Source organism: Sciurus vulgaris, assembly GCF_902686455.1.
Source record: "Sciurus vulgaris genome assembly, chromosome: 1".
Classification (NCBI taxonomy): domain Eukaryota; kingdom Metazoa; phylum Chordata; class Mammalia; order Rodentia; family Sciuridae; genus Sciurus; species Sciurus vulgaris.
The window spans coordinates 75,695,086-75,708,836 of NC_136461.1; the positions used below are offsets into that span (position 1 = coordinate 75,695,086).

Genomic DNA, 13,751 nt, shown 5'->3' on the forward strand with positions numbered 1-13,751 from the left:
AAAGAGCCTACAGAGTGGGAGAATATCTTTGCCAATCATACTTCAGATAGAGCACTAATCTCCAGAATCTATAAAGAACTCAAAAAACTCTACTCCAAGAATTCAAATAATCCAGTCGACAAAGGGGCTAAGGAAATGAATAGACACTTCACAGAAGAAGATCTACAAGCAATCAACAAACATATGGAAAAATGTTCAACATCTCTAGTAATAAGAGAAATGCAAATCAAAACCACCCTAAGATTCCATCTCACCCCAATTAGAATGGCGATTATCAAGAATACGAGCAACAACAGGTGTTGGCGAGGATGTGGGGAGAAAGGTACACTCATACATTGCTGGTGGAGCTGCAAATTAGTGCAGCCACTCTGGAAAGCAGTGTGGAGATTCCTTAGAAAACTTGGAATGGACCCGCCATTTGGCCCAGCTATCCCACTCCTTGGCCTGTACCCAAAGGACTTAAAATCAGCATACTACAGAGATACAGCCACATCAATGTTCATAGCTGCTCAATTCACAATAGCCAGACTGTGGAACCAACCTAGATGCCCTTCAATTGATGAGTGGATAAAGAAACTGTGGTATATATATATACAATGGAATATTACTCAGCCATAAAGAATGATAAAATTATGGCATTTGCAGGCAAATGGATGAAATTGGAGAATATCATGCTAAGTGAGATAAGCCAATCTCAAAAAGCCAAAGGAAGAATGATATCGCTAATAAGTGGATGATGACACATAATGGGGGGGAGGGAAGGGTTAGTGTTAGGGTTAGAGTTAGGGTTAGGGAGGAGGGCAAGTATGGAGGAAGGAAGCACTGTATAGAGAGAAAAGAGGGGTGGGGGGAAGGGAAAAAATAACAGAATGAATCAAACAACATTACTCTATGTAAATTTATGATTACACAAATGGTATTCCTTTATGCCATGTACAAACAGAGAAACAACATGTATCCCATTTGTTTACAATAAAATAAAAAAAATAAAAAATAAAAAAAATAAATCTATGGGGAAAGTAAAAAGAAAGATCACTAATTTATTAAAAATTTGGAATTTAGAATATCATAACTCTTGATTTTTTTCAATCTGGGACTATCCTAAGAGGAAACACAAAAGAAGATGATATTTGTGTGAGGAAGTGAATTAAAGTTTCCTGAGGATGAGATTATGTTACCCTGCTACTCTTAATTCTATGACATTTAAATAGCAGGCATGCCATTTGAGCTAGGTTAGGTGAAAAGGTAAATTTATTGACTCATGACAACAAGAGTAAGGGTATAATTGGAAATGACTAGAATCAAAGACTTGATGACACCAAGATAGCTCCTCTCCTTTCCTCACCTCTGCCTCTATCCATATCTCTTCCTATTGCAAACCAGGATTCTCTGAGAAACTAGGACCCCACCCACAAGAAGCTTCTTCATATGCATTTTCTTGCTTTCACACCAGTAAAGCTCACTCTGGTCTCAATTTCAAAACATCAGCTATACCCTTATTGGCCAGGCTAGATCATCTACATATTCCTTGCTTTGGAGAGGGTGGCGGTGGACTGCTGTGGAGGAATCAGTGACTACATGTTACATGATTGACAGCCTGTAAATCACAGCCATGATCCAAGTCAGGAGTTCCTCTAGAAAAGAATGGTTTAACAGAAGAGGAAAAGTGCATTACCTAAAGAATACATAAATATTATACTTAAAATTTTTAAACAACTCCACAATGTAGATACTACCATAAATGTATAGAGGAGAAAACACTCGCGGAAGTCATTTTACTTGCCTTGAAAATTCCCTCTTTCTCTCTCTTAAACACACATAACACAAACACACCCGAAGGTGATGGAGCTGGAATTTTAAACCCAGGTCAATCTAATTCCAAATCCTATGCTTTTATGTACTTTAAACATGTTTTAGAAATACAGCTATTATGTAAATAAGAACATCACGATTAGATGGAAGGCAGTAACATCATCCCACCTGCCCCTTCCTGCCTCCCTCCATACAAGCAAACATCCTCATCTTATGGCCAGACACTGTCCTGGTTTGCCACTAATTCCTGGGTAAAGAACAGTTTTCACATGGCCCACTATCAGCTTTCTCCCAGAACTGCAGCTGCCTGCAACTTTGGTGAATCACAGAGAAACAGGGAGAGGCACAGGCTAAAGAAAACAATTTATCCTCAGCCCTTTCTTGATCAAACTCTAACATTCACTCTTGGAGGATATGCTGAATTTCCATTTGTTCACTTCTCAATCTTTTGTTCTTGTCTACTCTAAAACAGTAGCTAACCTGTCCCTGAAGTGCACAAAAAGTCTCCACTTCACGTAAGAGCTTGTAGATTCAATCTAGTCCACCAATCTCATTCCACAGCCCAAGGAAATAAGTGGCAGAGAAATCTTTGCTCAGGACGAAATGCTTAGCTAATGTCACCCACGGTACCAAACGCAAGTCTCTCCTCTCCTAGGCTGGTGATCATTTGATTATACAGGATGTTTCTGTCCACTAAACAAGAGTGTGCTTCCAGGGAAAAATAGCATCAGAAAGCAACTACCAAGGTAGGATGGGTTTCTGCACAATCTCAAATGAAGGGGAACCCTACTGTCTCGTAAATCCAGTGATAAGAGTGGCAAAGTTCAACTGAGGCCAGCAGTCGAGTTAAGACCAATGGAAATTCTGCATTTATTACACATATGTGATGTGCCCAAATGCCTACTTGGTGCAAGATGTTGGGAATAAAACAACAAACCACAGGCATACAGTTACTGACCTCACAAAGACAGCAGTCCAATGGTGAAGACAGACAAGAAACAAAACGTTAGAGGCATAATGGGTATTTCAAAAAGTCAAATGTAGTATACCTTGGGGAAACAGAGTCCATTGATAGCCAGTAGGGATGGCCTCTCAAAGAAGGGAAATTCAAGCACAGAATAGAAGGATAAGTAGAATATATATTCAGGAGTATGGAGTGTGGAATGGTGGTCCAAGCAAACAGGAGGAGTGGGTAGAAGAGCATAAGGAGTGAAGGAGGGGGTTGACGGTTGCCTAGAGAAGAAAGTCAGGGACAGAACATGCAGAGCTCCATGAAGTACACTCAGGAATTTTCTCTTTATCCCAAGAACAATACAGACAGTTTTAAACAGGGAGTGGTAAAATGATATTTGTATTTTTAAAAGATCATTTTAACAGCAGCACTCAGAGATTAGAAGGGACCAAAGCTAAACATAGTGGGAACCTCTTAAAGAGACACTTGCACTCTAATTAAACCTTGATGGTGGTTTAAATGTGGGTGTGGAAGGAGAGAACACATGAGATTTGCATCTACCTTTCCCAGAGCCATGCATATCAGGAAATGTAAAATCAAACCTAAAGTCTGTTCGTGAGTGGAGTTTCTGATAATTGAGACAGTAAGGAATCCAAATCACCTCCTGTTTGCTGGGAAATGATTAGAGAAGTGAGTCTACAAAAGAAAAATAAAATTAGTTGTAGTAATTCTAATTCACAGACACTGTTTCCTGGCCAGATGCTGTTGTGGAAAATTTCAGAAACACCCACTAAAATCATAAATGAAAATCACATATTCGTAACATTTAATGAGAATACAGGCTGAATTTACAGCCGCTGAATGTGCAATATGGATGAAGATGTTGATTTACCCATGGAAGATGGAAATATATATGATAGAGGAAAACAATACCCAGAAATGTGATAAACATTTGCATGAAAATGAATCACTGGAAAAACTCAAAACTTCTTCAATACTTTATGCACCAAATTATCTTCAGAGCAGTCAAAAGAAAATAATAATAAATAATAATAGGGCATTTTCCTGCTGTTAATTTTTTTTTCACAAAACCTCTGTTGACTTCGGTGGAAGTTCTGCATCTAGAATGTGGCCCAGGAAATTTATAGTCTGTAACTCAGAGACCAAAGACCTTGAACATCAAGAAAATCTCTTACCCTTATTTATATACACTGTTCTTTATCACAAAGGAAGAGCTGGTACCCATTCCAAGTAACCAATCATTATGCAAGGAATATTCTGACTCACCCAGCATCCTTAATCAGTAAGAGCTGTGCCAATGGAAAGAGAGTGGAAAGAAGTCACAGCATCCATTAATAAAAAATGACTGGGGCTTTCTATCAACAGAAGCATCATTAGGAAATGTATGGTAGGAAAATAGTAGGCTGTAGATTTGTGGTGGCAGGGATGGCAATGGAATACTAACATTTATACCCTCTTAACCACTTTGTTTTAAAATGATGCTGGATTTCAGGTAACTATACACATGCTTAATACAGAATTGTGCATTTTCCATTTATTGCTAAATTCCTAACTACAGTCTCTAAAGATGGGATGGCTTAGTTGTCCCTTTGGCCCGCCCTTCAGTCTCCAAACACAAATATTTCTAACAGGCAATTGACTGTTCTTTTTTGAGCATATCCCCCATGAAGACACTGGTCAATTCTTGGCAAAAGATAATTCAAATATGAAGGGGAACAACTTCAAATTAATCTAATAATTTTTTAAATAGTCTCCTCTCTTTGCAGTACTTCCACTCCCAACGACGAACCCTTGAGTAAATAGAGAATATATGATTCACATTTCCAATAAACTGTGTGATCTATATTTCACTAAGGATGCTTCTTGGTCACACAGTATACTTGTCATTTCCAAGTAAGTGCATTGCATTTTGAAAGAAAACAAAGCAGTCATGTTTCATTAACAGAGAACCTTCTCAAGTGTGTCTCCTGGTAAGTTACAGGGACCTGAGTCATTTGCTGAGGGTGAGTGAGAGAATAAGTTCATATAAAACACCTACAAATCTTAATAGGGGAATGAACTAGAGCCACAAAAGTCACCACTGCTTTTCGAGTATCACTAATGCATGTCACCAGTGGATTAACTAATAGTATTCTACTTTAATGGCATTTCTGCTCTATCATTAACCCAAGCATGGTCCATAAAGTTACTTGAATATCCATAAATGAGCTTACTACAAGGTTATGTGATTTCCAGTTCTATTAGCTCAATAAGAACAGCAGCATCAAATTCCTCATCCAGACTCTTTCGTGGGTCTGAGGGCTAGGAATAAGGTAACGATATCAACAATTAAAATGACTTCAAAGTGAATTCAGAATCCTTTATATCAGTTTTCCATGCTTTGCGTTCAAAAGTTCAGGATTCTGATTCTAATTCTGCACAACAGGGTTTGACTTGTAGTGATATTTCAGTATTAACCTGTATTCTACCTTCAGATGGAACCTGAATAGATAATGTTTCAAATCACCACCCGGTCCATACTGGAAATTATACTGGTTTGATAAGCAGTTGGAATATACCACCTACCACACACACACACCCCAAAAAAGTCCTGTTTAATCCAATCTTCTATTGGAATTCCAGGATTTATGTCACTATTATAGAAAAACTCATTTTGGTTATAGCACCAACATGGCCAAATAAATGACTTCAAGATGCTAGAAGAAAGTATTTGGCCAAGACAAATAGGTGTTCAAAAGGGCCTCCCCAGCATACTCATTTTGCTATATGGAAAATGAACTAAGCAAGTTTAATGTACACCAAATGAGATTTGGAAGCATGTTCTAATTCACTTCATTCTGTACCTGAAATGAGCAGTTTTTGATTTCCCTGCTTCCTCCCTTAACCCCTACAGTGTAGTCTCAACAAAATGGCCAAAGTAATCCTTTTAAAACATAGGTGGGGTCCCCTCATTCCTCTGATCAAAACCCTTCCATGTCTCCTGTCCTGGAAAGAGTGCAAGCCAGAGCCCATGCAAGCCGGCCTCTCTGATCTGTTCACACCGTCGCCTTAGTCACTTTTCCTCCAGTCCTCTCAAACACATCCAGGACTCCTGCACTAGTTGACCAGAACTCTCTCTTTCCAATTTCTACACAATTATTGCCTAAAAAATCTTTGCTTGACCCTCACCATATCAACAGGGCAACCCTGTCCAACCAATTTAAAATTATATTCCACTGCCTTTTCCCACACTGTCAATATCCCTTGTCCTTTTCTATCTTTCCTCCATAGCAACATCCATCTCTTTCTCACATTCTAAAGTTTACCTATTTTATGTTTCTTATCTCTCTTCCTCACTAGAATTTAAACTCTACAAAGACATGAACTTTAGTTCATTTTGTTCATTAACATTTGCTCAGAACTTGGAGCCATACATGGCACATAGTAGTTGCTTAGTAATCTTGAATGAATGAATTCCAAGTTGCTAAAGATGGCAGAGATCTAGCACACTGAAAATTCATGACTGACTCAAATTCATGGTGAAATTCTATAAAACTCCATTTGCTCATCTGTGAAATGGAGATTATAGTAAAATAGGGCTATCATAAAGATTAAGGGAAAAAACAAATGGAAAGCATTTAAGACAGTGGTTTACAGTTAAGAATAAGTAAAGCAAGAATAATGAAAATAATATTTATATTTATATAGAATTTTACTCTTTATAAGAGTCTCCCAGGATCTAGTCAGATTCACTCCAGGAAAAGAGAAATAGTTGGATCCTCAGCGTCTGTACCTTGGCAGTATCAGGAGACACATTCAGATAAGAGCTCTAAAGAGTGAAGGAGGATTCAAGCCCTATGTTCTCTTAGTATCAGAGTATGGATATCTTATTTCCAGCTCAAGGCTTTACCAAAATGAAAGGTCTTTGAAGTGGAATTTTTTTTGTTTGGATATTTCTTTTCTGTGCCTGGACATTTCCAGAGAATGTAACTGAAATGGAGCCAGAGTCTTCAGCACCCACTTCTCCCTGCAAATCCCAAGACATGGGATTGCAAGGCACCAACTCACCAGGTTCTTTGACTCCATCAACTGTGTGCAGTCTAGAATCTTATCCAGTCTCGGAATTATCCAAGTGTGTCCCAACATGCTTCTAGACATCCTGAGAAAAAGATTGTGTTAATTTGGGAAGCTCCCCAACTCCTAATCTACTCTTGTTCACATGGTTGACCTTTAGCAAATTCTTAATCAGTAAATGAGTGAGTGTTAAGAAAAAAAAAAAAAATGGGTATGTTTACTGGAACTGCTGACAGTAGCTTGCAACACAATTCTTTTTTCCTTTCTTTTCTACTAAAGTAATTAGAGTATAAGCAGATGTCTACAGCAGCATGCCACCACCCCCCCACCCTCCAAGATTGTGTTAATTGGAAAACTAGTTCCCCAGAATGTTGTTGTGAGCAAATGATTTACACATATTGAAAATACCAAATTAACCAAGTTTAATCAGATTTTTTTTCACTACAGGACTTCTCAGAGCCTTCAGCACATTAATGCACATTAGAAATCTTCAAAATTTAAAGTGTCTGCAGCATTTTGCAAATTTATTGGGTCCCATCCCCCCAGAGAAGCTCCATGGGTGAAGCTTCTCTCGAGTCAAGTTTGCCAGAGAACATGTTTATAACAAATACACTCAGAGTCTTCAAAAGCATAATCCATAAAAAATAAAGTAAAATGCCAAAAACATGAAGAAGTCAGGGAAAGTTCACATCTTCTTAAAAAAAACTGGATGGTCTACAGGGTAATTTTATCTAGATTTATTATTTACTTTCCATTAAACCTAATACGGGTTTACATAAGCCTATAGAGCCCTGAGCAAGGGTTATTTTGGTGAATATGCAAAAAGAGTGATATTTATTTCAATGTATGTGTGTGTGTGTGTGTGTGTGTGTGTGTGTGTGTGTGTGTAGTGTTGTTTTGTTTTTAGAAAGCACTACTTTAGAACCCTGCACAATCTCATGCACTTTAACTAGAAGGCCAAAGCTCTTCATAGGCAAAGTAGTTAAACTGATGAGGGGAAGGGAAGCAAAGGGTGCTCTTGCCCTACTGTTTGAGCACAGGGTCTATAATTTTCCCCCTTAAGTCCACACAAATGAAAATCTACTCTCAAAGGGCAAATGTTCCCCCAAAGACCTTTAAGAGCTAATCATCTTACTTAATTTAACTTACCAGATAGGTTGAATAAACCTAAAAAGGAACTGAGGGCATAGGCCACAAAACTTACAGATTTTGATGAAGCCAAAAAGAGAAGGATGGCTGCAGGGTGAGGTACATCAGGGAAGGACAGGTGTGGCTGGGCTTCCTGCAGGAAGTAATGGGATGGTGGCATCAGAAAGGAGTGAAGTGAGATGAAAGAACACTGGTTTCACTTTGTCCACTTTATGATTTGGCCTCATGACCAATCTTAAGTACTGGAATTTTCACAGGAAACATGTTGCTGGCTTTATGGAAATGCACAGGAAAGGAGATAATGCCTGATAGGACACTGGCTTCAGAGCATTAGAATGCATTGAGAGTAGAGTCAAAGCAAAACAAAATGAGCCTCCCATGTGAGCCTCCCAAGAATAGACCATTTCTCTTCTTTCTTCACCCCATACCTCCATCCTTAACCTCAACCCCTGAATGAAAAGGAGATAGAAATTAGCCTGATTTTCTCCATTGCTGTGACAGATGTTCATAAGTATACATGCCCTAGTCATCAGTGATGCATTGTATCCTAAATTTTATTTCTTAAACTACAAAAATATGCAGATTATTTGAATAGTATACATAATCCCTCTATAAATCACTAATGAAATTACTGGACTCTGAGATTAAGTGTCCTCATGGGGACTCCACAAAACTTTCAATCTGAGAATCTGGTTCCTCTTTTGTTCTCTTATTGTCACTTGACTCCTTCCACAGACTTTTGTGAGTGTTATGTGGAGGCCGGGTCTCCAGGGAACCCCCTTCAGGCACAGCTAGCTGAGGCAAAGGCATTTTCCTAGGACAGCTCATACTAGGATATTTCAATGGGAGGATTTTTAACAGGTTGGTACTGACCTGTGAAGGAGTCTCTGTGCTGTTGAGGGGGGACTTACTGCCTCCAGATGAGCAGAGCTCCCACCAACCAACAGGGTGAGTCCTCACCCCCCTCAGTCTCGCCCACAGCTCCCTTCTAGAAGCTGCTGAAATCTGCTCTTCCTTTGTCTTCTTAAGAAGATCTAGCTTTCCCTGGCTCTGTTCCAGGATAAAACCCACTCATTTCCTTGACTCGCAATGTCCTCCCGAAAACTAAGTAATGAAAGCAGATGCTCTAACTCAGACACATATTTTCTCACTCAAACGTTTATCACAGCTTCCCACCCAAAGCTTAGGCATGATCTGCTGGGAAATTCACAATCTCCAAAGCACACAGAAAAGTTGGTCAGGCTGTTCTTGTGGGTTCCATAACTATAACTTTCAATGAGCACAAAATTTAGTTTTATAAAGCCTTTGTGTACTTTCTCCACTTTGACTGTTACAGGATATCTGCAGAAAACATAGATATTCTTTTCTTCCTGAGTATCCTATCTTTTTTTTTTTTTTTTTTGTTCTCATACCATTAGGAAAAAGACATTCTTTTTCTTGCAGGGAAATGAAATCTGCTAGGATCTTGGAATGACACCCATAAAGGCAAACCCTGCATATCCCTCATCTTTCTTTTTACCCCAGTCTGTGCGGGGAGTTTATCACCCAATTCGCAAGTCGGTTCTGTTTCCCTAACCAACAGACCCCATACCTTGAACATGACCCTACTTATAATTGCATCATCTGCTACAGACCAATATTTTCATTGCAAAATTATCCAAAAGGCAAACTGTTGTAATAACCTTGTATGTCTGATTGATTAGCTGATTCCAAAATAAATATATAAATAAAATTAATTAATTAAAAAGACTCACATCCAGTATTTCATGTGACTGCTGTTTATCCTCTGTGGCATGTTCAAACTTTTTTTTTTAGAAATTGCGGGAAGTGTCAAGACCCTTACTTGTTACAATTTAATTTTGTGCTGCTGAGGCAATTACAGTTCAATGAATGATGATTCCAACACATCGAAGTTTTCATTACTCTTTGCTTAATTTGTCAGTTAATGCCTTTGAGTTCTGCAGTTTCCCCGGCAGTCTTAACTTGCCATTAAAAACCTGTCAAGGAAACACAACCTTCTGATTCCAGCCGGGTTTAAAAAGTATATATCCTTTCATTGTTAAGAAAGTTAGAACTCACTCCTCAACCAAAATATTCATACTCCAGGAATCCAGTTAGGAAAGGCTGCAATAATTCTAGATTAGTGTTTTTTAATGCAACAGCACTTCAATAAATACCAGAAATAAGTGTTCATGCTTAAGATACTATATATCATAAGAATGTTACTTTCTATCAATGTTTCTTAGAGGTTTATGGTTACCTGATAAATGTTGGACTTTTACATTCCTCTCCATGTCCCAAGCATCTATTACATTTACACATTTTATACTTCTCTAATATTTTGGCAATACATTTTCCTGAATCGGCTGATGACATTTAATAGAATGTTTAAGACACAATATAAAACCTTAAATGCTTTTGCTTATTCTGGGGGAAAAAATGTGCACATAGATTGGATTTCAAATTAAAACCTACGACGGTGTACCGAACATTTTTGCTTCTGCTGTACATATTAAAATATAACTAAATGCTTCTTATGCAATACTGCAGCATCAGTACAAATAACAAGCTCTTGTACTTACAAGCTAGCAAGATGATTAAGGAGCTATTAATGAAGGGAAACAAAACCACAGTGCTGGGATGTAATAGTCCATGAAATTCTTATTGGTACAAAAGGAATCTGCAGTAAATAAATATTAACCTAAATGCTATAGAAAACATAAAGCAAACAGGGAAAAATGTGTTCTTTAGGCTAAAATATAGGTTAAAAATTGCTGACAATGTAAGGAAAGTCTATTTGCATACCACAGGGCTCCATCTGCTGTGGAAAATATAAGCTGCAAGAATGATTTAATATTTAATAGAAGTAGTAGCCGTTGTTAATTATAATTTGCACATTTACAAATCAGCACTGATAGCAATACAAATTATGAAATATAAGGGTGTTCTGCAGGATACTAGGGAAAATAAGATGACAGACAAAGTTAATGGAGTATCCCTAACCACAGCACTGTCAGAACACATCAGAGAACTAATCCAGTTACAAAGAGCCTGCAATGGAAAATCTATTTAAAATATTAAAATGCTGTTTGGTAAAAGCTTTTTCATAGTGCATTTTACTTAAACAGTTGCTTATTGCTCATGGGTCATTAGCTGTACACCCAGATGCATTCTGCGAACTGCCATTTAAAAGAATAGTAGAAATTAAATAAGAAATATATTTCTGCAGCTTTTTTCCTTGATATATGAAAAGAGTTTGCTAACATCTAGTCTGGATATGGAAAAATAGCATATGATCACACAATAAGTGGAAAGCTGTAGAATTAAGCATTATACTCTGCCTACATTGAGCCATAAAATTCAACACAACTTTTCCCTCTAGACCTGATCCTATTCCCATTTATACTTAGATGCTAATAGTGATGATACAAATCGACTCTTATTTAGTAAGAAGACAGAAATCACCATTGATTTTTTCATTAATCTTCTATTTCACCTCATTTCTCTCATCATCATATAATATGGATTAGTGGTAGAAGCATTTTATGCACAATGTTTTAATAGTAACTTTTGTTCTCCAAATCATGAATGCTGCTAATTTTAGCCTCTGGAATCTCTAATTTATGGAACTGACCCTTTATCCAAACTCCTTCTCTTCACAATGATTAGGAAATCCTTGCTCCATGACTACTATTTCTAATGCATGTTGAAGGTGTTTCTGCATCTTTGAAAACATGTAGAACAAAAGCTATAGCAAGCACATGCTTTAAAACATATAAACCCAATCAAGTCAAACTATTAAATATTCACATCTACTTAAAGTATAATAGCAAGGTATTTGTTGGGTCTCTGGGTCAAGTGTTTCCAGGAAGTATCTTTCTGACCATATTCTTTTTTAAATTTGAATTTGAATCTTAGACAGTATGTCACCAGCTCCTGTTGTTATTTTTAGCAACTTCATGCCTTTACATTACCTGCCTGACCCCTGTATTATTCCTGCCATAAATAATTATTTTGTATACTTTTTAATATGTCACTTCCTCTGCTCTTAGATGTGTTAGATGCATTTCTCTTTACCCAACACATCCAGCATATATACTCACAGCTAAAGTGCAGTAATAGATCCATCAGAGATGGACTTCATTAATTTGAGGCCTCAAAGGGGTTATAATGTTAGTAGAAAGGGTGTTGAAAACATCTGTAGACTAGCAATGGAATACCATCAAGAAAGTATCTGTCTTCATCAGGTCTCTAGTTGGGAAAAAAAACAAAACAACTCACAGCAATTCTAATAGTCTCTCCTGAGAATCAAACCACAGACCTACTATCATTCAGGTCATAACTTCAAATATACATATTGTCCCTGAGGCTGAAACATTAAATTAGAGTAGTGCTCACTTAATCCAATAGTACTTACCAAGTTCTTTCTGAAAGTAAGTACCCCCAAGTTAGAACCCCAAGATTCATACACAAATTCAACAAAATATGAGCTCATAACAAAATAAAATTATTATGCAAATGAGGAAATACTTTACCATATATAAACATGAACAGGAACAAATCACAGGTTTAAACCCCAAGTCTTTTACAGTTTTAAAAATATTAGTTATAGAATATAAAATAATTATAAATGAAATGTTTTAAAAAGAGAAAATATTAAGAGATATGCTCAAGGAACAAGAGACTATCCAATATGGACAGTCAGATTTAGGAAATAAATAAATGAAATGCTTTGTAATAATACACTGAATTTTAAGAATCAGTGGGCATTCTGTTTCCAATAATAATAGACTTTATAGTTCAGAACAACTTTTAAAACAACTAATAAATGTGGCAAATATTTTAAATAACAGGTGTGAATTGTTGGAACTATAACAAAAAACTAAAAAATTACAAAGTTAAAGTTCAGATAAAGCTAGAGCAATCAACCTACACTTGAGTTTGCTTTCTTCTATGGTCTTTGCTATTTCCAGAACAAAGAGCTGAGAGACTGAGAAGCTGAGCAGTGCTTTTAAGAGAGAAATTCAAGTTCAGAGCCTATAAAGGGGTGGGACTGACAAATCTCCGAAGCTTTGAAATAAAGATGAACAAAATATAAACCAGCCTTAAATCAACTAAAGCCCTATTTGGATTAAAGCAAACTGATTACTATTGCCCTTAAGTACTGGGCAAAATAAAAATAAAATTTTGGTGGAAGATACCATCACTCTAAGTCCCAAATTATTTTATGTATATACATATATATATTCACAGTCATAAGGAGTCAGCAAAAAATAATCAGACATGTAATTAAGCAAGACAATGATATTAAAATCTAAGAGAAATAAACAAACATAGAAACAGATCCACAGGGACTCCAGATACAAAATTATCAGCTAAGGACTTAAAAATAACTATGCTTAATATATTCAAAGAATTTCTTTAAAAGAACCACCAAATTGACAATGTTAGCAGTGAACTTAAAATGATAAAAACTGAAATTCCAAAACAAATAATTTCAATAAATGAACTAAAGAATTCCATGGCTGGGTTGAAAGAATAGACAGAACTAAGAGAACTATTAATCTATTAATGATTTTAAATGTGGACATATATCCAGGATATATTAAATGATACTTTGTCAATAGAAATACCAATACCAATAAGCAAAAATACGTCAGCAGAAAATATCCAAGACAAAGTACAGAGAAGAAAATGGATAGGATGGAAAATTAGAAAAGAATATGAGACACAGGAAACACAAATAAAATTTTGAATATAGATG

The 13,751-nt window shown here is 36.8% G+C and overlaps 1 protein-coding gene across 15 annotated transcripts in view; it reads right to left on the reverse strand.

Annotated features, from left to right (window-relative positions):
- LOC306668201 (uncharacterized protein) overlaps window positions 1–13,751 on the reverse strand; it is a 528,324-nt gene that overhangs the window by 94,767 nt on the left and 419,806 nt on the right. For 2 of the 15 annotated variants that reach the window (XR_013765775.1, XM_079151404.1), the window contains one exon: window positions 8,043–8,120. The exons of the other annotated variants lie outside the window; for them this stretch is intronic. Coding sequence is in view for 1 of the 2 variants with exons in the window: in XM_079151404.1 (XP_079007530.1) it covers window positions 8,043–8,120 (78 nt within the window). In the remaining variant the exon portion in view is untranslated. The remainder of the gene's footprint in view (window positions 1–8,042; window positions 8,121–13,751) is intronic. 15 annotated transcript variants of the gene reach the window in all.